Source organism: Ochotona princeps, chromosome 7 (genome assembly GCF_030435755.1).
Source record: "Ochotona princeps isolate mOchPri1 chromosome 7, mOchPri1.hap1, whole genome shotgun sequence".
Lineage (NCBI taxonomy): Eukaryota > Metazoa > Chordata > Mammalia > Lagomorpha > Ochotonidae > Ochotona > Ochotona princeps.
The window spans coordinates 57,792,167-57,819,357 of record NC_080838.1 but is presented as its reverse complement, the minus strand read 5'-3'; the positions used below and the strand labels follow the sequence as shown (position 1 = coordinate 57,819,357).

General features: G+C 42.5%; 1 protein-coding gene across 1 annotated transcript; it reads right to left on the bottom strand.

Moving 5' to 3' along the window:
* Nucleotides 1–8,691: 8,691 nt before the first annotated feature.
* On the bottom strand, nucleotides 8,692–21,883 carry HSD17B13 (hydroxysteroid 17-beta dehydrogenase 13). The gene is made up of 7 exons (XM_058667063.1): nucleotides 21,359–21,883; nucleotides 17,466–17,573; nucleotides 16,422–16,553; nucleotides 14,808–14,914; nucleotides 12,467–12,604; nucleotides 10,227–10,343; nucleotides 8,692–8,912 (listed from the first exon to the last, which is right to left on the bottom strand). The coding sequence occupies exons 1-7, from the start codon at nucleotides 21,566–21,568 to the stop codon at nucleotides 8,822–8,824; spliced, it is 903 nt and encodes a 300-aa protein (XP_058523046.1). The 5' UTR covers nucleotides 21,569–21,883; the 3' UTR covers nucleotides 8,692–8,821.
* Between the last annotated feature and the right edge of the window lie 5,308 nt (nucleotides 21,884–27,191).

Here is a 27,191-nt window from a genome sequence, read left to right as displayed (position 1 = left end):
ATAAATCCTAGTCATATTGATGATATATTTGAAAAGATAAGGATGCACTCATGTTGAAAGCAAACAGTGATATGTGTGATGTTTGATGTAAGGGGAGGGAGCTGCTCAAAGATGTCCATTCGGGGCTTTCCCTTCACCCTGTCCTGCTGGACAGTAAAGGCCTGCTGTCAGCCAGAGCCCTGTGCTGGCTGGATATCAGGGTAGAATTAATTAGCTATCGCCTCCAGGGGACTGTTGATGCTCAGACACTCTCAGTTAGTTCTCAGTTGAAAGGTTGTTTTGTTGGTTTCTGCTTTTAAACTTCTGTGGTAAAAGAGAACATGACATTTTACCCTTCTGACCATGTTCAAGTGTGCAGTTCAGGAACATAAAGGCCATTCACATTGTTGTGCAACCATTGCCACTCTCTCCAGATTCTGTCATCATCCCAAATGGAAATGTGTGCTCATTAACAATAACTAACCCTTTTCTCCTGCCCTGGGACCTAGTAACTGCTTTTCTATCTGTTTTCAGGAATCTGATCATTCACTGAAATCATGTAGTATTAATTTTTTGTATGTGTGTTTACCCACGTCAGTCATGGATTTATTTTGGGCCTGATAGTCTACCTCATTCATTCATGTTCAGTGACATTCAAAAATTCTCACTTTGAGTGGGAATTAAATACAAAGTATGATTATGCTGAAGGAAACTAAATTCTTTTGTTTTTATTATTTTGAAAAGTATAAAAACAGAGACAAAGAGATCTTCCATCAACCGCATCATGCTTCACATCCCCACACAGCCAGGGCTGGATCAAGTATTTATCTTTTTACGCCTGCATTTTTTTGTTTGTTTGTTGTATAAAGAAATTTAACATAATGCCTACAAAGTTTGTCCAGATTGTAGCATGCACTCGAATTTCCTTCCCTTGTCGGGATGCTTGCTATTCCACTGTATGGCTAGCCTGCATCTTGTTTTTCCTTTCATCACCAATAGACATTTAGACTGGGTTGAAAATTGTTGAGAAGTAGTTGAGGCTTCTGCAATTGCTCATACACAGTCCACTTCTGAGGCCCTATGAAGCAGCTGAGCTGCAAGAGAGAATGGCCGTGCATACTGGAATGACTGTGCAAACTGCTCTATATGAGACAGAAGCAACTCCCATTGCATTAATTCGCCACTGGAGATTTGAGATTTCATTTCCACAGCAGTTTGTGATACTCTCCAAAATAAATCAGGCTAATCATACACTCGGTGACCTGACCCAACAAAATAATTGGTCTTTCTGTGCACCACTATTTCTCTGCTTCTAGAAAGCTACAGTCCCTTAAAATTCAAGAAAGTAAGCAATATTTAATGCCATCTTCCTTCCCTCATCTACCCATAAAAAGTAAGATTAATTATTCCCACAGTCTACTCTAGATGAACTCATCTTTATCCTCATCCTTGGCACTGAAGGTGTAAACTCAGACCTAGTTTCTGTCCAAATGATATGGTTTGACTTGGCTGGAATGGGTCAAAGTTCTTCACACCAAAGTGCTTCACCAGGCCACCACGTGAACAGGGGCTGTAACAGATTGAGAGCCACTGTTGACATTTGTTTTGGCACCACTTCCAGCAGGATTTTGTTTGCTTTTCTTGGGGCCTTGCCAGCCAGGATTTATACCCCTTCTCTTTCTCCTGCTCAGAAAGGTCTGAAGATGGAACAGAGCCTTGTGTGAAGAACACGAGCACTTAGATGAGAAGGAGCATCCACCAAGTGCTAGGCTAGGTGATGCCGAATAAACTCAAGAGTGGCTCTGGGCTCTTGGGCAGAATCCAGAGTCAGGCTGACCTACCCAAATGGTCCAGACTCCAGGAGCTTGAAAAGTCTTTAGCTCCTTGTCTTTAAGTTTCCTTTCAAAGAGAGAAGTTCCTTCTAAGACATTTCTAAATCAAAGGCAGATTTTCCTTGGGTTCCATCAAAAATGAGATTTAAAGTGTATATTAGAGAAGTCCAGGGGCAGTGGTTGACTCCATCTCTGCAAAAGTTGGGTTATCTTGGGAACACAGAGCCGTTAGGATAGAAAAAACTGAATGTGTGTGTTTCTGACCACAGTGGCTCCTGGGGCACCTGCTCAGAGACCTCACCTTGAACCAAGAATAGGGCTGGTGGAGAAAGGATAGAAAGGGAAGGAGGGCTGGTAGAAAAGACCATGAATTAGAAACATTTGAACTAGGGGAAGGGAGATAGAATGAGGCAAGAAGAATTATTAGGGTGGTGGGATTTCTAGAAGTAAAAGAAATGGGAGGAGAAAGGAGAATAAGATAGGGAAGAGGAAAAAGTGGGAAACTGGAGAAGACAAAGGGAAAGGGACAGGAATGAACAATCCGTGAGTACCTTTCAGATCAGCAATTAACAACCTCAACATTGGAATCTGGGACTAGGACTGAGGGTAGGTTAGGCATTTGAACCCCTGGTGTTAATCAAGACTTATTCTGAATGAGTACTGTTGTAGTAAAGGGGTCTTCAGCCAGGTTCAACTACACAAGTCAGCAGCAGAAGCCAACATGATATAAAATCATTGGCTTTACTGAAACTGATTGGCCAGCACCATTTCAGCAAAATGATTGCATTCACCTCAGCCCCTGTTTGCCAGGGGTCATACTGACTTAACCTTGTGCTTTCTTCACGACTGGTTCTGAGAGCTGTGCTTGATTCCTGGGTAATAACAACTGCAAAACTGATAGCCAATTTTAGTTATTAATATCAGGCTCAGGGATGGTATTAATTACACCATAATGGGCCAAGTATTTTTTCAAATTGATTGAACACAGGGACAGCTTGTGAGAAACTCTTGCAGGTGCACAGAAAGGATCAAGAAGAGATTTATAAAAATCTACTTATGTTTAGACAGTAAAATGCCCGAACTGACTTGGTAATAAAATGTAGCTGATAATGTATAGTTTTCAATTTCAGGATTGTCTCTCTAAAACCTGCTTGCTACCTGAGATGCACACATGTGTCTGTGAGCATGTGTGTGTGTGTGCACATATGTGCATGTCTGTGTGAGCTGGTCTTACAGCAAGCACTGATGCTGCTGAACTGAAGTTGTCACCTTAGTAGCTAAAATGATCAGTTTGGTTACGTGGATGAAGACTCTGTTTCCAACTTAATGTTGGAAAGATAAATTAGTGGATGTTATAAAATAGATATTGGGGGGTCCCCCTGCAAATTCCAGTGCTGAAATCTTAAGCCCCAGTGTGGTGGTATCAGGAGTTGGCTTCTTTGGGCAGAGGGTCCACTCCTGATAGATCATGAGGTGGGGGCAATGTCCAAGGAAAAAGCTGACACCTGCAAACCAAGAACTGGGCTCTCGCCAGACACCAGCTCTGCTGTCACCCTGATCTCAAACTGCGTAGCTCCGCAGTGATGAGAAAATTATTTGTTTTTTAGGCCACCAAGTCTGGTTTTTGTTTTGTTTTGTGATAGCGGCATAAGCCTAGACAATGAGATTTAATAACAATGAAACAAATGGATAACTTAAAAAAAAAAGCGCTGAACATTTGACCCACTAATAAGCCTTTCTTTCATAATGGTTTCTGCCCAATTCTGTAAGGCATATGGCCCATCATAGTGTTCCAGTCATATGGACCACAAAGGGGGGGGCGGTCCTTTGAGATTGCTCTGTGCTGCCTGAGCCATGTGGGTGTGTGTAAGCACACTCTGTGATGTTCACATGACTAAACTGTCTTGTACCACATTTCTCACAACATGCCCCGGCATTAAGTGATGCATGACTACTGTGTGTTATGGAACATAATGAGGACTCAGGTGATTCCATATTTTACAGGGTCTTGACTTACTTAATAGAGAGGGCCTAACATGATGCAATGGTTTGAATGGATGCTGCAAAATTTATGTTGAATTTAATAGCTATGTGGTGGTGTTGGGAGGTGGTACTTTTTTAAAAGGTTCATTCAGTCCTGAGGATGACACCCTCATGAATGGATTGATGTCATTATTACAGCGGGTTAACTATGGAAGTGAGCTCTCCCTACCATAGGGAGTAGTCACAAGCACCCTGGCTTGCAGGTGTAATCCCCTGCCAGGTGATGTACCCTGCCATGCTCTGATGCAGCCAGTCACTCATGAGATGCGTGGTGCTATCTCTAAGACTTCCCAGCCTCTTCACCTGGAAAATATAAATGTTTTTCTTTACTATTATCCAATCTCTGGCATTCTGTGACAGGCACGCAAAATAAGACAGAAATATTTTAGAAATAAGTCCAGTGACATATGTTTACATGAGGAACAGTTAGGACTTTATGTAAGTACATTAAACCAGACACAAAGGACAAACACTGCCTAATTCTCCTTATGGGAAATAATCCAAGCAGTCAAAATCTGAAGTGATTGCCAAGGGCTCTAGAGGAAGAATTAGTATTTGTGTTTAGAGTTTCAGTTTTGCAAAAGGAAAATGCTCTATTCAATCATTGTATAACTATCTGAATACACCTAACACTACTTACCTGTGCACTTAAAGTGGGTAACATGATAAATAGAACATTCTGTAGGTTTTAATTACATCAAAAGTAATGGAAGAAGTGGGAAATGAGTAGAACTGTAAAACAAACAGTTTAGACAAGGCTTACAGGTCATTGGTATATGAGGTTCACTATACATTATTTTTATATATGGTTAATTATTATATGCAATATGTAATACTATTTTAAAATCACAATAAAAGCAAACTTTTTGAGTAATGTTTTCTTAACATTGTCAGCAATGACACAGCTTTTTTATCCAAAATCAAAATAACCTTTCTCTTATAAAAATTTTATATATTACGGGCCCGGCACAGTGGTCTAGCGGCTAAAGTCCTCACCTTGAAAGCCCCGGGATCCCATATGGGTGCCGGTTCTAATCCCGGCAGCTCCACTTTCCATCCAGCTCCCTGCTGGTGGCCTCGGAAAGCAGTCGAGGACGGCCCAGAGCTTTGAGACCCTGTACCCGTGTGGGAGACCCGGAAGAGGTTCCTGGTTCCCAGCATCGGATCAGTGCAGCACTGGCCGTTGCAGCTTACTTAGGGAGTGAATCATCAGACGGAAGATCTTCCTCTCTGTCTCTCCTCCTCTCTGTATATCTGACTTTGTAATAAAAATAAATAAATCTTTTTAAAAAAATTGTATTTTAAATGTTAACTGCTAAAACAGAAGAAATCTAGGGCACTTACATAAAATGTTTTGGTTTTTTCCCTCTTCCAGAGAAGGAGTCAGTAGTTTCATCTGGGTTCAAAGACTGTTTTGTCTTGGTTCGTATATTAGGATACCAGAGACTGGCTAATTCATAAGGAAATGAGCTTTATTTCTCATATTGGCTGCCAAGGCCAAACCTCGGCGCTGTATCATCCCATGCTGGAAAGAAGAAAGTTGCCAATCAGCATCTGAGGCAGAGGGTGAGGGCCAAACTGACTGTGTCACGATCCAGCTCTCCTGGTAACAGGATTCATCCACCTGTGATGATGAAGTTCTCATGAACTTATGACTTCCTAAGTCTTGTATATTAATGCACCAGGGTGGAAACAGAATTTTAGTATCACTTTCTGAAGGAACACTTAAACCACTGGGGGCCTTGATCTAAACAGGTTGAGAACACTTCTTCAGCTTATGAATTCTGTTAAAACAAACCCTTTGTAGTTAGTTTAGCACTAAGGAAACTTTGAAGGACTTTTGTTTATATTGTAATTAAAGACAGTGCTTCAACAAAGCAAAAGAAGCACTTAATGTCAGACTATTTGTTGTACATTTAAGAGAAAGATAATATTTATTTGAAAGGTAGAGGGAGGGAGAGACAAAGATATCTTCCATCTTCTGGCTTACTCCACAAATGAGCACATTGGCCAGAACTGGGCCAAACTGAAGCCAGGAGCCAGGAGCTTCATCTGGGTCTCCGACATGGGTGCAGAGACCCAAGTATTTGGGCCATCTTCCACTACTTTTGCAAATGCATTAGCAGGGAGCTGGACTGGAAATGGAGCCAGGATTTGATCTACTCGATGTATCACCCCACCTCTCCTTCAGTGTTTACTAAAGAACTAGTATGCAATCTGTAGAGAGGTAAACTAAAATACTTAACAAAAACTACTGCATTTGAGGAGCTTATTGTTCAACCCAGAGAAGGAAAGCTACAAAATGACAAGGTAGTTGAATGAGGGGTAAGATTTGAGCAGAACGATGAAAAAAGTGAGATGGAATATAAGGAGCAGAAGCAACATGTTCTGCAAAGAAAATCATGGAAAATCACTTGGTGTGTGGACTAGGGCAAGATTTTCTTCTGTCTGTTGGGATGGGGTGTTGGGAAATGGGGCACGTGCGAGGGGCAGGGGAGGGCTGGGCTGGCAGAAGAAGGCTGAGAAGTTCAGCTGTCTCCACACAGCAAGGGTAAGTGCAGTGTGCGGTTTATGGTTTATGTAAATGAAACTCATAGCACCAGTATAAAGCCAAGGGAGGGGGATGGGAGTGTTGAACTGCAAGATTTTGGACTATCCATGAAGTGGTGTCATATCATTGGAAAGTAGACTAATAATAACCTAAAGTAACAACCAAAAATAACAACACACCAGCTGATATACCAATAAAAGAAATCAAATGAAAACCGTTAACCCAAAAGAAGGCAGAAAAAATAAAGAAACAAAGGACAGGAATAAATAGAAAACAGGATAATAGCTTTAAATCTAACTACACAAATGCACACTTTAAATGTGCATCTTCTAACCACACCAAATAAAAGGCAGACTTGTCACATGCAGTTAAAACAAGCAAACAGAAAGAGTCAGCATGTACTGTCTGTAGGAAATATTGTTGCACAGAAAAGAAATAGGTTGTAAATATACAAATTGAATAAGACATTAAGTAGCAATCTAATGAATTTACAGTGACTTAATTTCACATGACTTCATTTTAAGGCAGTGAATGTTACTTGGAATAAACTAGATCCTTTAAAAAATAAAAGCAGTAAATTCATCTGGGGGACACAGTCCGTAGTATTATAAATGTGCAGTGTATGTGTGATTGTGTTTGAGTGTGAATGCTATTTTCAGTAGCATCTGTAAACCACATGCATACAAACCTGTGGTTCTTTAGAATACATATTTAAGAGAATTTTTTATATGGACAAATGATTTCTTGGGGACATGTACATCCTAGCACATGGTAGTAGCCCCAGATTTTGTATTTTTGTGGACAGAAAGGTCCTAGGGAAAATTATTTAAGGGACTTTGTCATGGTAAACCATTTAGAAACACGAACTTACAAGGAAGAATTAAACCAAAGCCCACAAGAAAAATGAGCCGAGGAGAGCTTGATGTGCACTTTAGCACATTTCTCTGAGTTTTCCTCATGTAGGATTAAAACCAGGAGCGAAATTACTGCTTGGCACTTGACACTGGGATTTACACTGGGAGGATATTTGGTTGTTGGCACATGTACCACCGGATATTGTTTCATTGCCTGAAATTACCCAAAAAGGTAAAACCAAAATCAATTATTCTCAAGGACTTTTTAAAGCAAAAAACAGGTACTGAGATTTCACAATTGCAAATCTGTGTAAATATTTGTCTCACCAAGTAAGGTAAATAAAATAGCTTCATTATTTATCATCATGGTGTGAGAAAAGTAAACCCTGTAAAAAATTTGCAAGGGAAAATACATTCGTTTCTAATTTATATAGCAATGACATAAGACCAAAGCCTTTTCCCCCACAATTAAAAAACTCAGAGAAATATCAAAATTTTTGTCCATATTTCTTTAAGGATTTTTTTTTCATGTTAGAAGTTTTATTTTTATTTATTCTTGGATGCACCTTATTTCCCTAAGAAATTAAGGATTTATTTTTAGTGAAAAGGCAGGTTTACAGAGAGGAGAGAGAGACAGAAAATCTTCCATCTGCTGGTTTACTTCCTAAGTGGCCACAATGATTGAAGCTGTGCTAATCTGAAACCAGGAGCCTGGAGTTTCTTCTAGGTCTCTCACATGGGTACAGGGTCCCAAAACTTTGGGTCATCTTCCAGGGGTTCTGCCCAGCAGTTCCAATTTCTTTGGGAAGTACAGATTCTTATATAGGGTAAGGGATAGCCTCAGGCCAGGAATTTCAGGAATTCCGGGAAGGGAGAAACTAGGAGCCAATTACCAGGAGCATGATTGTGGAAGCCACCTCCCATAGGCCAGGGGTAGGTGAGTGAAATGGCCGTGGCCAATCAGTCTTTCTTTGAAACTACGTGACCCCTGTCCTGGTTCACGCCCAGGGCTCTGTCCTTGGCCGCCATCTTACTCACCACGTGTAACCCAGTGAGCTAGACTGTTAGTCGCCATCTTGTTGACTTAGTGACCCTTTCACTCCTGAGCCCCACAGCCAGGACATGAACCAGCACCCATATGGGATCCTGGTGCATGCAAGATGAGGATTTAGCCAGTGAGTCATCATGCCGGGCCCTGTCCACAATATTAATGCTCTTATTATTTGGCCTAGCATTTCTATATCTGGTCATTTATTTATAAAGTATTCCTTGAGTTTGCAATAATAAACACAAAAGCACATTTGTTACCTTTCCACTTGACCAACTCCTATACTTAGTCCATTTCTGCTGCCACAATAAAATAACACAGTCAATATGTAAATGTAAACAATAAAGGTTTATTTCTCATAGGTTTTGATTTTGAAAAAAGAAAGACAGGCATTTAGTCTTGTTCATTTGACTGCACTAGTGCCACGCGTGTATTTAAGCACTGACAGCACTAAAAAAGTGTGAACTAAAGCGTCAGATTCACATCATCAATGCGTGTTCATCTCTGGCAAACCTCATTTCACTTTGGTTTTGTGGCCAACCACTGCTTCAAACTGAATGTTCTGTAAACGACTTATGGCTGCCAAGGCACGCTCAGGAAGAAACCTGCATGAGAAAAGAGATGAATACTTCTCAATTTAAAATCCTCGACCCAGGGTTTCTTTTTGTTGTCATTAAAATGCCTGACAGCTATCCGGCTTGTATTTAATTTTCCTCCATTCTTCTTTTGCCTGCTTCCTGGCACTGTCTTTTTTCACATCTTTCTTAAAAAAAATTTATGCTTAAAATGCAGATAGAAAACAGGTAGATAGATAGCTTTCATGCATTTATTTATTCCCTGAATTTCCACAGAGGCTACAATTGGACTGGGACTTAACCAGAGACTCTATCATTCTGGCCTCCCACCTGGGCAGTAAGGACCCAACTGTTTCAGCTTTTGCTGCTGCTTCCCAGTGTCGTCCAATGCATTGGCCTCCAAGTGGTGTCTGGAGCAGAAGCTGTGACTCAGTCTCAGGTACCCTGATGCCTACGTGGATATTTGAATTGCATGGCCAAATGCCACTCCTCTCTCATGTGTGTTTTTTAGTACTCACAGTTGAAAGTAAATGCAAACATAAGGAAAACACTGTTATATAACACATATAGCACCCATACCTCCTCATCCTATATTAGTAAAACCATACATTAACTCTTCTAAAGCTGAAAGTCTGAGCTCAGTGCTGAGGTTGTCAAGCTAAGAAATGCTGAGAGCTCACAGAGCGACACCATCAGTACCCACTCCATCCATCGCTTCACCTCACCTCCATTATTTACTGATGCTAGTATGCTACTAAAAAAAAAAAAAAATAGCTACTACATTTGAGGAGCTTATTGTTCAACCCGAGAAGGAAAGCTACAAAATGACAAGGTAGTTGAATGAGGGGTAAGATTTGAGCAGAACGATGAAAAAAGTGAGATGGAATATAAGGAGCAGAAGCAACATGTTCTGCAAAGAAAATCATGGAAAATCACTTGGTGTGTGGACTAGGGCAAGATTTTCTTCTGTCTCTTGGGATGGGGTGTTGGGAAATGGGGCACGTGTGAGGGGCAGGGGAGAGCTGCGCTGGCAGAAGAAGGCTCAGAAGAAAGCTTATGTGGGCTGTTCAGCTATCCCCACGCAGCAAGGGTAAAATCACTTCATTATGTTCTGTCTTTAATGGTCTTTCCTTTAGTTAAATGATCTTGAGCATATTTGACAAAGATGGTAGATGTACTAGAAAAAAATGAGTATTTTTAAAAATAGAGTAAGTCAGTAAGAGAGAAATTGTAACTTTTCTTTCCAGAGGTGGAGTTTCCATGGCAACTTTCACAGTGAATGTCTCCATATAACAACAAATCAGCAGGTATTCCAGTATTTGAAGTATCCAGTGCTGTACTTACTTCTCCAGTATTAGTGAGATATTGATGTATGATGGGACAAAAATCATTTTTTTATTGGTAAGTATTCCATCAATCAGGCTTTTTGCAACTCTGTCTGTCTCCAAAACAGGCCATAATCTGTGATTAAGAGGAAAAAGGTTTATTTTAAAATTTATTACAAATTCTAATTAATAAAAGTAGGATAATTAAATCATCCTTCCACCAAATTTAGAGCTAAGGTTTAGGGATGGGCTGTTTGGCAAATACCCATCCCATATCAAAATGCTACAGCTCAGGTTTCAGCTGCTACTACCCACCCTATATTTAGGTGATTGCTAAAGTTCTTGAGTCCCTGCCACCGTTTTAAAGAGCAAGATGGAGTCCTGGTCTCCTGGCTTCAGCCTGGCCCAGTCCTAGCTGTTGTGTGGCTTTGCACTGTGAATCAGTGGAAGATTGGTTTTTGTTGGTCTCTGCTTTTCAAATAAATAAATAAATAAGGATTTATGTTTAACATGTTGCACAATTTACTGCACAAATGCTCTGTGTCTTTTTCCATATCCTATGTGGATGTTTTAATAATACTTTCACATCCAGGAGGTATGTTTCGTAGGTCCACTTACTATAAAGGTGGAGAGGCACTAGATGCCAAGGAGGGAAGAGATCAGGTAAGAAAGAAGTGTGGATAGGATTAATCAGGGGTTAGAAAGGAAATGTCCAGCTCTTTGACACCATTTGGATATAAGGAGCCTTCAGGCATGCACCCTACCCCTGTCATATTATCCTTATCTTCTTCATCTATTCTGCCGTGCCCAGCAGGGGCAAGGTCCTCTTGGCAAAGCTTCTTATACACGAAACCTGCCTCTTACCCAGAGGATTTCAGGAGGTGGGGAGCCAATCAATTTCTTATCGCAAGATCAAGGCATTGCAATGGTACCAGAGTGTTCTCTTACATACCACATGCTCAAGTCCCTGTGGTCCAGCATGACTAAGGGGTGGGGCTTGACCACAGCTGCAGGAACATCATAGCTTAAAAGAATTTGAGTCAATAGCCTCAAGGTGGCTGAGCTAAAAGAGAATTTGTTAGTTCTTTTGAACATGTATGTACTTCTGACCCATTCCCTTCTAGTTATAAATTGGCTTCTGAGTGGCATCTTGGAAACCTGCAGAATGGCACATGCTAGAACGGAAGCATATTCCTGAGTAGACTGCTGAATTTCAGGGCCCTTGTCACCACGTTTCTGCTCTTTTCTTCCTGTTTGAGGACCAGTGTTTCCTCTCTTCAGTCAAGTCCACTCTTATCAGAGACAAAGTAGTTGCAGAAATTCACCTGACCAAGGAGCTAAGGATTCCATATGCTGCTGCTTGTAGAAACATTAAGGTTTTAATGACAGGGTGGTACCAAGGATTAAAGGCTTGTGGTTATATTTAACACATTCATGTTTCTCAAACCTGCCTTCAGATTCACCTGGCACATTTGTAAAAGGTAATCAAACGTCTCACTCTAGGAACTCATCCCAGCTGATTGAGCTGGAATCTCTAAGGAAGAATTTAGTAGGATTCCAAGGATTAGGGGGAAAATGCTAGAACACTTTATGTTAGCACTGAGACAAGTGCAGTGGAAGCTGTGAGAGGGGCAGAGACCCACACCTCTCTATAATCTCAGTGAGAGGGAAGGTTCTTAGACTTCATGGGTCAAGGAGGTGTGGCTTTCAGAAGCTGTAGGCTTTACCTGCATGTACATCTCCAGCCCACCCCACTGCATGCCCACTCCATGCACCTGAGTGTGCAGGGAACCTTTCTCAAGATAAATAAATAGCCAGTAGCCCAGCTCCTTGGTTGCAGATTGCTCTTCTTAGTCTCTAATGTCTTTTCCCCTTTCATTCAGGTGCCAAGTGACAACATAAAGCTTGTACACGAAGAACAAGAACAAATATTTTTTTTCTTTTTCCCTTTTCTCAATTCTGTCAGTTGTCCTACCTGTAATTTTTTACATGGTTTCCCCATCACTTTCTTTTCAAATATTTTTCAAAAAACTTTAATGCTATTTATGTAATTGACTAGGATGCAATACTCTTGAGGACCACGGAGGAGGGTGGAGCCATGGGGCAAGGTGGGTGGGACAGAGGCTTCCGAGTTTCCTTTTCTTCCTGTTTCTCCCGTGTATAGGGAGAGGAGGCTGCTCCCATGTGTCAGCCTACGTAAGTACTGTTCCCGTCACTTTCTTGCATCGCCTTCCCATCCTAACTTGATTTTGAGCTCACCTGGTGCTGGGGTTTTTGGTGAACCCAGTATTCACAAAAACTGGGCAGAGACAGGAGGTTTTGATGCCAGTTTTTCCCAAGGCTTCCAGTTCTGATGTCAGAGCTCTGTGAAAGCCAACAGCTGCAAATTTGCTGGAACTGTAAGAGAACAATCAGGCATTCCTGGCTAAGAAATGGTGAAACGCAGGCCTCACCCTCCTGAGGGAGGGTTCTACCATTTGGCTTGAAAACAAGTAGTAGCCCCCCAAACATCCGCTTGCATGCTCTCTTTTTTAAATGTTTTCTGTGTTTGGAAGGAAGAGAGAGAGAGAAAGTGGAAGAGTGAGAAAGAGAATCTCCATGTGCGGATTGACTCCCTGATGCCTGCAGCAGTGACAGTGGGGCGAGCTCACGGCCAGGAGCCCGGCACTCAGTCTAGGTCTCTTAGGTGGACAGCAGGGACCCATGTCCTTGAGCCATCACCTGCGGCCACCCAGAGTGCACATTATCAGGACGTTGGATTCAAAAGTAGACTCAGGACTCGAACTCAGAACTCCAACACAGAATGCAGACATCCTAAACAGACTTTGAGCCTTGTCACAGATAATCACCCCACACTGGTGGTTTCCCCACGTGGATAAATGGTCATTCATTTTCAATGACAGAAGTCTAAACATACAATCTTTCAACAATGATAACAAAAAACCAAATAATGCCTTTATTGACTGATTTAAGACTCCCTTATTTCACACATAGGATTGTACTTTCATTCTTCAAACTGTTTTTTAACCAGTTTTTATTTTTTAAACTAGGAATAGGGTCTGGCATGATGACAAAATCTTTGCCTTGCACATGCCAGGATCCCATATGGGCGCCAGTTCTAATCCCGGCAGCTCCACTTCCCATCCAGCTCCCTGCTTGTGGCCTGGGAAAGCAGTACAGGACAGTCCAGAGCTTTGGGACCCTGCGCCCACATGGGAGACCTGGAAGAGGCCTCTGGCTTCTGGTTTTGGATTGGCTCAGTCCTGGCCATTTGGGGAGTGAACCAGCATACAATGGTAGATCTTTCTCTGTCTCTCCTTCTCTCTGTAAATCTGACTTTATAATAAAAATAAGTAAATGTTTACCAAAAAAAAAATTGTTGAAAAATAAATCAATAAAACTAGAAATAAGGAAAAATAAATTTACAAATACTACAAAACTAGTATTTTCCTCTTTTGTTACGAGTCATTAGTTTCTCTTCTGACACTGGTGGCCCATTTGGTGTCTAAATTTCATTGTAAGGATCTGGGTAAGGACAGTGTAAAGAGGGATCTGACTAGATGTGTCTTCTTATTTTTCTGATCCTTAAAATACAAATAATAAAATATAGGGTTAGCATGTAGATTAAATAAGACAGCATATGCACAGAAATCCTAAGTATTTTTGACCCAAGTGATGATAAGAACAATAAAGTTAGTCCAACTGTCCTTAAAGGAGAAGAGGAGGAAAAAAACTAATATACAACATGTTCCCCACATTTCTAAACATTAGAACAATACCAAATGTTTAATCTGTGGAATTCCTCTGTGTGTTTTAGGATGACAGAAGCAACTTGAGGCAATTAAAAGAATGTATTATGGACCCTGACTCTGTAAGATTTAACTTGTAGCACATTCAACACCCAAAATAATTTTCCCATTATCAAACTTAACCTTGATTGTAAATAAAATTCAATAATAAACCAATAAATTTACTCAAGTGTTGGCAGTTTAATTTCTGCTTTGAGGTTGATAGAAGGCAGATATGAGGAAATGAGATATCATTAAATAGTTTCCCAGGAAAGAATGTTTTGCAAATAGTATATACTTGGAGACCTCTCAGCAATGTCCCTTTACCTTTTTGGTAGAGCATGGAGTATAGTATCTGCATCTTTTAACCATGTAGAGACTTCCTAAACCGATCTTTGTCTCTCTCTCACACACACACAGACTTTCGCAACATAGTCTCCAATCATGGGGCCACTCTGATTGGCTTGTATTGAGCACCTGGGCCATGGTGTAGATGTGTGTTCTTTTTAACGTCTCTGTGTTTTGCTTCTTAACCCATGCACTTCCTGTTTATTTTGTCAATATCTCCTCCTTCCAGGATACAGTGGAAACATGCTTGACATGACTGTCTTCTTTCATTGTTCAGAGGTGTTTCCAGAAAGCTAAAAACTACTTGCAATTGCAATCCATATCATTATTTTAGGGGAAGTCATTTTTTGGAAATATATTCCAACTACTATCGTCTATATCCAAATTACTCTGTTCTTTTGGATTCTGAAGTCTAACAATCCCATAGAAATACCAAAATGCACAGTATGGCTGGCAGCGCTTACCAGTAAGGAATGAGATAAGGGATCACTCCGTGGCCACACACTGAGGCCACGGTGACAATGTGGCCATGATTTCTCTTCATCATTGATGGAAGAAGTGCTTTCGTGATCTGAAAGATCATGGCAGAAAGCCGCAGCTATTAGAGTCCCGCATGAAGCTGATCTACTGTTGTTAAGACAGAATGCAGTATGAGAGAACTTTTACAATGAAGTGGAATACTTACAGCATCCCCTGACTACTTCCATACAAAGGAAGGGAATGAGAAAGATAGAAATTTGGTTTCGGGGGCACTGTGCTCTGTGCAGTGGATATCACATGCCAAGAGCCTTTCGTAGTACTCCCCCTTCTTTCCTTTTTGAATATGTCCTATAAATAATATTACTGAGGGAGAAAGTTTTAAAAGCTGAAAGGATCCCCTATTTTGTGAGATACATGAATCATACTTTATGAGATGTTATGGACCCAGTACAAAATGATAGGCCCAGAGTGGCCAACGCAGGCCATCTCCAAAGTCCTGACTGACAGAGCTGGAGAAAGGATGGCAAGCACTTGGTGCTGTTTTCAGCCACTAAGTGATACCGAAACTGAGCATGTGAAGTCTATTGTTCACATTCCCTGGTGTAAGAGCTAGGAAAGATAATGGGACTCGTTTCTTTTTTTTTTTTTCCTCCCTTTTTCTAGAATCCAGATGTACTCTAAATTCTATATAAATATTGAGGCACAGTGAGATTAATTCAAATAAATATTCTGTAAGGGACTGGTATTGTGGCTCAGTTTGTTGATGCTGACATCCTGTATGAGTACTGGTTCAGGTCATAGCTACTCCACTTGTTATCCAACTCCCTGCTAATGCACTTAGGAAAGCAGCAGAGGATAGTCCAAGTGGTTGGATCTCTGTGCGCATACGGGAGACATGGGTGGAGGTCCAGGCATCTGGATTTGGCTGACTCAGCCTGGGTTGTGGTGGTAATTTGGGGAGTGAACCACCAAATGAAAGCTGATTTTTCTTCTATGTCTCTCTCTTTCTCTCTGTAACTTTGTCTTTTAAAGTAGACAAAAATTTCTTTATCTCTTCCTCTCCATAACTGTGCCTTTCAAATAACTGTTTTTTTTTTTAATGCTCCGTAAAAGGCTTTTGAAATCAATTATAAGTGGGCCGTATAACCCTTTCTAAGTTCCAGCAGTTGGAACTTGTCTCATGGTTTCATCCAGAAGTGTCCTCAACCCCACACATATGTGAGTTGTTTTGTGCCTGTCTTTTGCATTTTAAAACAGCATGCCCAGTGAAGGCACATCATAAATGTTTCCCCCAAAGCTTTGAAAGGACACAACCCTTAATAAGCCTCTTGCAAGTACTTGTTGCCCATCTGGCATGCACCAGGCTATGTGCAAGATGCTGGGGGAAGAATTACTCCAAGTGGTTTGTGCTCCAGGGTGAATGAGGTGTCATTCTGCCTGAGGCTGTGGTTCTTCTACTCAAACTTGATGGTTCTTGATTCAAGGCCAACCTCTGGCCGGTTTCCCACCCAGTAACATGTAAGCTCAATTGTGTACTTCATGTTGCTCAAGAAGTGTTAGGCCTGAACAAATCAAACACACGTGTGATTCACACTCACCCAAAAGTGTCCTAGGATGTTGACTTGGAAGGTTTTGAGAATCTCTTCATCCTTGGCACTAAGCAGATCGGCTGGATATACCGCCCCAGCGTTATTCACCACGATGGTGATATCACCCACTTCTTTCTTCACCTTTTAAAATGCAATGAACACGTTGATTGGGTGTGTCTCACAAACCGAATATTTGGAGTCTGCTCTTAGCCAGGGATTAGATTCCTTTCTCTACTGGGTAAGGTCTCTGAGGGGTCAGGCAGGAGAGAGCTTCTAACTCCAACAGTGATTGCCAAGTGAAAACTGTCAACACAGCCCAACCTCTTTTTTTTTTTTTTAAATTAACGTCTACATTTCAGTACCTAGTACACCACGGATTTTGAAGTTGTAACAATAAAGCAAAGTGAATACTTCTGTTGACAAACTGCTACAAAACATTCTGACCATATATATCTTAAGTGCTCTTTGAGTAATTGTGGTTCTGCTGTGTACTAGCTGTAATGAACTTTGTGTAGCTTAACATCTCAGCCTTCCTTAAATTGCATCATCTGTAAAATGAGATGAATACGGTTTCTGTAGGGATTAAGAAATGTGAGGACTTGTTTGGATCATTGTAGTTAGTATTTACTTGTGAAACATTGTTATAACAATAACTTGCATTCCCCAAAGAAGTTAAGGGTAGTGTCATAACAAATAAAATTTCACAAAGGAAGTGGTTAGGTGAAAAAAAAAATAAGGAATTACTGCAAAAGCCATAGGGCCAAAGTGAAATTGGGGAGTGTCCCATTATCCTTGCTAATAAGTCCTTTGTTGGTTGCACTGAGCCACTGTTCAACGTTTTAGCCAGAATGAAGTGGGTGGATTATAGGAGAGGTTAGTGACAGGCGGAGCTGAGTGGATGATGTGCAAGGAGAAAAGTCTGTTTCCTTCCTTGGTCACATAACTACATTTAGGAGCAGCTGCATTCTAATTTGCTCAGGCAGTCCTGAAGAATTTGTGCATTTCCATGTCAGTGGCAGCGGATCAGCAGAGATTCCGGATGCACAGCTCTACCTGGCTTATGGAACTGTAAATTTCTTCTCTGTTACTGCAGTCCACCACGGAAGCGTGCACGGTGACTCCTAGCTTTCGGCATTCAGCTGCAGTTTCCTCGACACCATGCTATAATTGGAAACAAACAATCAAAAAAAAAATATCAAATTCAGCAAAATTGGAACAGAAAGCTTTTTAAAATTTCCTGAAAGGTTAAAACTTATATCCAGGGTCCATTGTTGTCCAGCCACTGCCCGTAATCCTGGCATCCTATAGAAGGGTGTTGATTCAAGTCCCAACTGCTCTGTTTCTGATCCAGCTCCCTGCTAATGTGTTTGGGAAAGCAGCAGAAACTGGCCCCTGTAAGCACATGGGACACCTGGATGGAGTTCCAGGCTCCTACTTCTGGATGGCCTGGTCCTAGCCCATACTGCCATCTAGAAAGTTAGCCAGCAGGTGGAAGACTTCTGTCTCTCCCCCCGCCCCTTTCTATAACTCTGCCTTTCAAATAAATAAGTAAATCTTAATAAATACACTTGAAAGAGTTTAAAATAAAGTTCATTTCCAAAATGCCTCTTGATTTTTTAAGCAAATTTCTTGAGATAGATTACTTGTCCAAGACCATGCATGGATTTTTTTGTTCCAGAGTGCTCACAAGGAGTCCCTTCTCTTGGGGTGTTGTCAAACAATCAGCTTCAAGACGAACTTGTGCAGTAAAAAGTTTGGTTTACTTTTAGTTAAAAAAAAAAAGTAGAATGAGTCCCTAAAAAGAAATGGTCTCTTTGAGAAGGAGTTTGCTAGGCCTTTTACAGCAAGAGTTAAGACAGCACCTAGTGTTGGGCTAAGCAGAAGCCACTGCTGAAGGAGCTGAGTGCATCAGAGGACAAGAGAGCTTATCACAAGACAGAAACACCTGGCAACCTTGGGACACCAAGCAGCAGACCTAGTCCTGGTGCTCTCGCTTCTTCCTGCCTCCCTCTGGCCACAAACCACAGAAGAAAGCTTCACTAGCCTCAATGCTGTCTTTGCCAAGCTCAGGCATACTTTCATCTAGGAATGTTTCAAAGACCGAGTCTGCACAGAAGACCAATACCACCTTGATGACACTTCACAGGCACAAGCATGCGCAAACTGAGTTGCTGCTGTCTTCTCCCATCTCCCATGCCTAGGTGCTGTATATCCTGGTGGCCATTTCCCTCACATGGGTCGCTCTGCTAGGTGGAGGTTGTGCCAGGCTCTCTCCCACTGGGGAACTATCCATCAATCTCTCTCTCTATCTCTTCCCACCTATCTGTCTGCTCCCTCTTCTCCCCACAGCCACCTCCCTTGCTGAAATAAAGACCTTCAGCGTAACTTCATGTGTTTGGCTTTTTGGCTTGTGGCAATAAAGGCTAACACCTGGGACATAGAAAATGGAGCATAAGGGCCTTCTTGCTTGCAATATACATCTTTGTCCACTGTATTTTCTGATCATGATGTCTCCCCTGCCAGGTAAGTATCCACTGTATTTTCTGAACACCTGACTTTCATGGGTTTCTTGTAACCTTTACCAGTTGGCTTTCTTTTACCACTTGGCTTTCTTGTAACATTTACCAGTGGTAATCTGGGCTTCCTTTGAGCATTGTGTTGCCAGGTAAGCTTTTCTATAACAAAACAAACTCAAGAGATCATGCACTTAGAAACTGTTACAGTCCATCCCCACCCCTCCACCAGCATGGTGCTGTTGCACACCACTCTCCTCTGAGGTGCTGGAATCACATATGGGCACTGTTTTCAGTCCTGGTCACTCCACTTGCAGATTAAGCCCCCAGATTGTGGGCTAAGAAAGCAGTGGATGATGATCCGAGGAGGATGGACATGTGAAAGACCAGAAGAAGTTTCTGGATGGGATGCCTAGATGCACATGGAGGATATGGCAGTCCATTGGGGCCTGCAGAAGACATCTGGTACCATAACAGAGGAAGGAGAGTAGAGGAAATTGTTCAACTGCCCCAGTCAAGTGTTGACAGCAAACAGCTGGGCGAATGGAGACTCTGGGGTAGACTGTGTCAGCAGGTGGACCTTGGAAGGATATCCTCATCCTTGGATTGGTGAGATCGACAGCATTTCAGAACTATCAAAACTGCTCAAGTGGAACCTTCGGAGCCTGCCGCACATTGGACCCTGGGATGGCATCGGTTGGCCATTCCCCATGCCCGGGTCCTGGGGTGGCAGGGAGACTGTGCAGCTTCTCCCCTCATTTCCCCCTTTCCCTAGATATAGGAAGAAAAAGAGGGAGATTTGGAAACAGTGGTCTCACCCACACTCCCTTATTCCTTGACCCTTCCCACCATGGTCAACTGTGTAAACATCGCCAAACATGTAAAAAGTAGCAGCAGTAGCAGCTCCTGATTCCTGGCTTTTGATCAACTCAGTTCCAGGGTCTGCCTCTTGCCTCTCACTTTGTAGCTCTGACTTTCAGGTTAAATAAAACAAGTCTTAAAAAAAAGTTATAGAACTTCTGTGGTTGCTGCAGGGAAACCCCCTTTCACCTAAAACCTACATCCTTGGTCACAGAAGCTACTTCAAGAAAGTCTGTGGAAAATGAAATTAAAGGCTAAATGTAATTACTTCAGTAAGAAATACAATCTGAAATTCATGCAGTTTTGCTCATAAAATATTTCTTTGAGTTTTTGGAAGACATTTCAAGCGTATGAATTTCAAACATTTTTGCACCAAGGTAAACTTGTCTTTTAATCCTATTTCCTATAAACATTTTGAGGTGTCCCTGTGCTAACAACAAGTCAAAATAACAACAAAAATGTCTTCATACACCAGCTTTTCATCTTGGTTTGAGGTTCTCCACTAGGCAGTTTCATTACAGTGTAAGCTGAAGAACGTTCTTGAAAGATGGTATTCTTTGTGGTTTTGTAGAGGATTAAGTGCAATGAGAAAGTAAAACTTCAGAGAATGTAATAGTTGACTCTTTATGTGTCTGCAGCAAAGATGTATTTACTGAATGGATTCTCACCTGTGTTCCAACCTTACCCACAACTATAGGACGGGGAGATAAAGCAACTTACATCTAGTCTTAAGCCTCTTTCCTAATATAAAATTGCTCTAACTATTATTTCCCTGATTTGCTGCCCAAATTCAAGGGCAGAGTGGCAGGATCCGTCTACTTAAGCCATCCCTATGTGCTTGGCTTAGCAGTTAAGCTGTGTGTGGGACACCCACCTTCCATTTTAGAGGACCCGGACTGGACTCCCAGTCCCATTTCCAGTCCATCTTCCTACTAACGTGCACCTGGTGTGCAGCAGTGACGGCCGATGTAGTTGGGTCCTTACCATCTGTATAGCAGTTCCAGACTAATTTTGTAGCTCTAGTTTGACCATACCCAGCTCCAGCTTTTGAGGCCATCTGGGGAATGAGCCAGCAGGCGAAACACCTCTGGCTTTCCTTCTTTCTCTCCATGTGTCTTTCAAGCAACTAAATCTTAAATATAAGCTGAGATTGGGCTCGGCAGCGTGGCCTAGTGGCTAAGGTCCTCGCCTTGATCCCATATGGCCGCTGGTTCTAATCCCGGCAGCTCCACTTCCTCTATCTCTCCTCCTCTCAGTATATCTGACTTTGTAATAAAAAAATAAAATAAAAAAAAATTTAAGCTGAGACAAATACATGACTTGCCCAATCCAAGGAGTTCAAAAGGAAACCAGCTCCTGAATCTTCATCAACCTATAGACCACAGCATACACATCTCTGTTTAGCATGCAATTACTTCGCCATCACCAAATCACCTTGATGCAAATGTAGGACAAAGATAATCCACCAAATTTTGAAAAGGGAAAATACAAGAATAAGCAGAGGCCACGTCAGATAATGTTTAAAGTGCAAGTTATACTTTGACTTTAAAGATCGGTGTATGTATCTATTACCTTATTAATATCCCATAGAATCAGTCTGCTTTTCCTCTTTGCAAATTCGTAGGCGGTCAGCCTGCCTATTCCATGGCCCGCTCCAGTAATGAGAACAACCTCCCCAGCCACGGATTTCTTTCTTCGTGGGATGAAAAACAGCACCAATGACTCCAAGTAGGAGAAGATGATGGTGACCAGAAGCAGGAGGATGTCCAAGACGAGGTTCATGGCTCTGTCTTCCCTCTGCTCTGGCTCAGTCCTCGTGCAGTCCCACCTGCTGCAACTCCAGTGATGAGCTGTGTAAGCAGGTGGTGGAGGGCCAGTCTGATAAAGCAGGCTCTGTTCACATGTTGTAACAGGACTGACACACCTTGGGCTTTTGCAGTAACACCAAGTAGCCAAGTACTAGCACAGCTTGGCACAGGGCCTGGAAATCAGGGAGAACATGCCCTCTGGACTGCCTTATCTGAGAAGCAGCTGGATACTGTTTCAGCATGAAGCTTCACCTCAAGAAATAATGCCAGACAGTCTGCATCAGTTAACGGCCTGTAGATACATTTCTCTGAAACAAACAAACAAAAGCAAACTTTAAGAAAGGATGGCTGGTGCCCGGCGGCATGGCCTAGCAGCTAAAGTCCACGCCTTGAATGCCCCGGGATCTCCTCCTTTCTGTATATCTGACTTTGTAATAAAAATAAATAATTTTTTTAAAAGAAAGGATGGCCTGGTGGCGTGGCCTAGTGGCTAAAATCCTCACCTTGCATGCCCAGGATCCCATATGGCCGCCGGTTCTAATCCTAGCAGCCCTGCTTCTTGTCCAGCTCCCTGCTTGTAGCCTGGGGAAACAGTCGAGAACTGCCCAAAGACTTGGGACCCTGCACCCGCATGGGAAACCCAGAAGAAGCTCCTGGCTCCTGGCTTCAAATTATCACAGCTCCGGCTGTTGTGACCACTTAGAAGATCTTCCTCTCTGTCTCTCCTCCTCTCTCTATATATATGACTTTTTAATAAAAAACAAATAAATCTTAAAAAAAAAAGAAACTTCAAGTATGGCTCAGTCAAGTTCAGATGTTTGATTCATGTATTCATGAAAGCTCAGCAGACGTCTCACTTGCCAACCACCTCACATGTGATGGCTGAAAAGCTCCAGTTTAGGGGAAATTCTGAAGTTAGTAAAGCCAGCAAATTGCCTTTGAGGGGAATTTAAACCCTGTTAGATCTGATTCTGGAACCCTAACTTCTAACTTAGACCAGGGGTTCTCAGCTAGTCGGAGATCTTTTCGGCTGCCGCCTGTCAGGCATGGCACCAGCAGTGAACAGAGGCCAGCATGCTGCTGGGCATGGAACAGCCCTTGGGCATCAACCAAAGAACCCTCCAACCCAACACGGCACCAGTGATGAAACTGAGAGTTTCTGACCTGGGCTACACCAGTGTGCATTGGCGAGAACAGAACACCTTCCTTCGGTATGAAACTTGCCTGCATTAAAAGAGAGAGAGATAGAGAAAGAGAGAGAGAGAAACTGATTCTTTCTCAAAGAGTTCTGTAAGTAGCTTGTACAAACACTTATGTTGAGCCGTTGGACAAGTAGTTTAGATCAGACCTCAAACTTGGCTGTAATAACAGTAACGTCTTTTCAGGTTCAATGACTGTAACTTCATCATATTCAATATGCAGCAGTGGGCCCAGGCCGGAGGACTAACGCCATCTGGGCTCAAATGCCACTGAGAAGCTTCTGAAAAGTAGGGTTTTTTTTTTTAAGATTTATTATTTTTATTGGAAAGGTGGCCATACAGAGAGAAGGACAGAGAGGAAGATCCTCCATCACTGATTCTCTACCCAAGTGACTGTCAACAGCCGAGCTGACGTGATCTGAAGCCAGGAGCCAGGAGCTTCTTTTGGGTCTCCCATGTGGGTGCAGGGTCCGAAGCCTTTGGGCCATCCTCAACTGCTTTCCCAGGCCACAAGCAGGGAGCTGGATGGGAAGTGGGACCGCCAGGATTAGAATCAGTGCGCATATGGGATCCTGGCACTTGCAAGGCAAGGCTTTAGCCACTGGGCTACTGCATTGGGTCCAGCAGCAGCTTTTTTTTCAAAGTTACAACAATCCTTGTCATTTATAATCTTATTGAACTATTTTTCTGAACTTGGTCTGATTTTTGCTTTCATGAATATCTCTCTTAAGAGCCATCTGATTGTCAGTTACAGAATTGGAATGATCCTCACAGATAATCGTAACCAGGAAAGAAATGGAACAGGGTAACCAGGAACATAGGGTAACAATATTACTCCTGTAAAGCCCATTCTTTACATAGCAAAGAAAAGTGCAGGAAAGACAGAGTGTGTGAAAGGACACTGGGTAGATTTCACCTTCTGAGTAGTCACTCTTTTGAGGCTCATTTGCACAACTTACAGCGTCAAAGTTGACATGATCTCAGAATTTACTGTAGGCAGGAACTATATTGATGATGAAAACAGGATAAATGCCAATCAGTTCATTTTTTTAGCAGTCCTAAGATGAGAAAGTAATGGGGTTTCCACATGTCTGTGATCCACTGCTGGTGTGGTGCAACCACAGTCATTTGCCAGGTGGTGTTTGGAAATATAATCTCTTCAGCTCAACACTGCACTCCTTCTCCCTCCTCTTGGGGTTCATCAGTTCATGGCCACAGCTTCTGTGCCCGCTCAAGCTGCTAAAGCAATATTAACTATTTTAGGGCATCTACAACCCTCTCCCTAGGGCTCCAAAATGCTTATCCACAGGGCAGGTGTCTGACCTTTGCACTTTTTAGGATGTCCACCTCCCACATCCGAGTGCTAAGCTGTGACTCCCAGCTCTGCTCACAAGACCATGGAAGACAAAAATGGAGAGTAGATTGGATTTCTGGCTCACCGCTTTGGTACCAGAACATTCCAGCTAGTGTGGGTATTTTGGGAGTGAACTATTGGATGGGAACGTGTGTATGTATGTGTGTGTGTGTTCCTATCTCTCTCTTCCTCTCAAATAGCTACAAACAGAAAAACAAAATTTAAGCCAAACACACAAACTCCAAACACATTTCCTGGAGCATCTCAGTGTACTTTTGGTTTGTAAACCCCTAACTTTGTCCTATTCCTCCTTCTTTCTGTGTAGTGACAAAGAAAACATCCTCATCTCAGGTCTGATTCTCGGTCCTCCTTTCCTTATTCTCCTAATTCTTTCTCTGGGAATTCCAATCTTTTCCTGCCTGAAGAATCTTTTTTTTTTTTTTGCTGTAGAATATTTTCAGATTTCTTTTTTTGTAAAAATAGCTGATGGAACCATCCTGTCTTCCACAGTGTACTGCCACATTAACCTACAGTGATTTCTCCTATGTTTTTTTGGCTACCCAGTTCCAGGGGAGGATTGAAATCCCTCGGCCCTTTCCTGTCCATCTGGTGCAAAGCACAAGGGCAGGGCTAAACTGAACGAACAACGGGCAGATGACATGAAGGGCAAGCCCCTACCCCTGAAGATGAGGTGGAGGAGAACTAGAAACAAAGACCGCAGGGATGAGGAGGAGTAAGGCAGACAGTGGAACTAAGTTCTAGAAAAGTGTATGTGTTGGCCCTGGGGGGCAGCAGGGCCTGGTAAGCACACGAAGCCCTGTCTTGGAGAACGGGTTGTGGAGTGGAGGAGTTACAGGAAAATAGCAGAGGCATGAGCATGCAGAGCCTGGGGCGGGGGGGGGGGGTCAATGAGGGCAAGCAACAGGCTTTGAGCAAGGGGCCCCCTACAATCAGAGTTGTACCTGAGAAATGCTACAGGGAGGGAGACCAGTAAAGAACTGCCCAGGAATCCAAACTAGAAACGAGGTACACCCTACTGCACCAGCACCGTGGTATAGTAGGTTAAGCCTCCACCTGTGGCACCAGCATGCCATATGGACACTGGTTCATGTCCCAGCTGCTCCACTTCTGACCCAGCTCCCCGCTTATGACCTGGCAAAGCAGAGCATCACTCAAATCCTTGGGCCCCTGCATCCACATGGGAGACTCAAAAGAAGCTCCCAGCTTTGGACTGGTTCCGCTTTGACCATTGTGGACATTTGTGGAGTGAACAAGTAGACAGAGATCCTTTCTCTGTGTTTCTTCTTTATATAACTCTAATCAATATAAAATAAACCTTTTTAAAAAAGAAATGAGGTGTTGAACTGAAGGAGGGTAGTGGCAGGGGATATTCAGGAGATAGAAAACCACAATAGCCACTCACTGACTTGATTATACCAAACACTTGGCATGTTTCAGAGATTGTTCTCAGCATGAGGGACACCACGGTATGTAAAATAAAAATAAAACCTGTTCCCTCAAGCAGCTTCCACTCTAGGGCAGTCCTGGGCAGCAGGAAGGTTGGGAAGGACAGATGGGTTTCGGTAAGAGATTCTGCCTCAGGTTCCAGCACCAAATCTCCCCCGAGCTCTCAGCCTGATGCCCTACCCTACAGATCTCAGACTTGCTAGCTTCTCACAATCCCCTCAGTTCCCTGAAATACAAGCCACCTCCCCACCCTAATAGAGACCTATGTAGATTACCCATACATCTTTTTGTGTGTGTTTGTGTATATGATTTCCTACTGACTGTTTTCTGTAAAACAATCAGTGAAGTAGCAGATATTCATGGGGACAAAAAGTTGGGTTAGAGCCAGTGCAATGGTCCAACTGGCTAATCCTCATCTTGCCTGTGCCAGGAACCTATATTGGCGTCGGTTCATGTCCCAGCTACTCCACTTCCCATCCAGCTCCCTGCTTGTGATCTGGGCAAGCCCAAAGCCTTAGGACCCTGCACCCATGTGGGAGACCCAGAAGAAGCTCCTGGCTCCTGGCTTCAGATCAGCTCAGCTCTGGCCATTGTGGCTCCTTTGGGACTGAACCAGAGGATGAAAGATCTTTTCCTCTCTCTGTCTCTCCTTCTTTATGTAAATCTCCCTTTCCAATATAATAAAGAATGTTTTTAAAAAGCTGGATTATGGTCAGCTTTGTGTCACCGTGAGGACTTCAGCTGTGGGTTTAGATGGGGGATGAATGGATTTTGAACAGAGGCCAGGTATGACATTCTGTTGTAGAGGATCAGCTGGCTGCTGTGTTGGGAACAATGCAAAGCGGAAGATGAGGTGCTGACAGCTTAAATCAGGGTGACAGCTTAGGGGGACAAAATGTAATCGAATTCTGGATATATTTTCAAGGTGAAGCAAACACAATTTTTTTTAAACAGATGTAGTACTTCAACTGTGACAATTCCATTGAGGCTGCACAATAGCCGGGTCAGGCAAGCTGGGTTCAAACCCTTAGTTTGACCTCTATCTGGGATTTTATATAAACTGTTTAATGACTCTAGGATATGCATTTGTTTCCCTTTTGAAGTAGGTATAATGATGTCACCCAGTAGGCAAGGGAGGGAGGCTGTGTGCTAGCCTGAGAAAGCAGCTCTTAATTTCTCCTCTTCTTACGCCTACTTTATTTGAGCAACACTCTTCACTCTGCATGGAAGTTAGATCTGTTGGAGCACCAAACCCGTTCCCAGAGAATCTAAGTGGAGAGCTTATTATGGGCAGCTTCAGATTCACTTTGAAACTGAGTTATTTATTCTTTTGATTAAAATCACACCAGTTCTGACTTGCCAACCATCCGCCAGGAACATAAACCAGGAAGTTCTTAGGAAATCTTAGTAAAATAATCTGTTCCTGCAATATGCTGGTAATTTTTCACTGCTCCGATTAAACACGTTCAGGTTTCTAAAACATTCCAGAAATTAGTACCTGGATGGACTTTGGCATGAGCCATGATGAACAATAAACACTACCTCTCCGGATCGTGTGCTGGTCTACTTACTGAACA

What these genes read in the sequence shown, in the direction of transcription:
- HSD17B13 (XM_058667063.1), bottom strand. Translation starts at nt 21,568, where the DNA reads ATGAACCTCGTCTTGGACATCCTCCTGCTTCTGGTCACCATCATCTTC. An exon ending in TTTACAGTTCCATAAGCCAG is followed by an intron (nt 16,554 to 17,465) that starts GTAGAGCTGTGC and finishes GCATTTTAAAAG; the next exon opens with GTGAAGAAAGAAGTGGGTGA. An exon ending in ATCTCACTAATACTGGAGAA is followed by an intron (nt 8,913 to 10,226) that starts GTAAGTACAGCA and finishes TTTCTCATGCAG; the next exon opens with GTTTCTTCCTGAGCGTGCCT.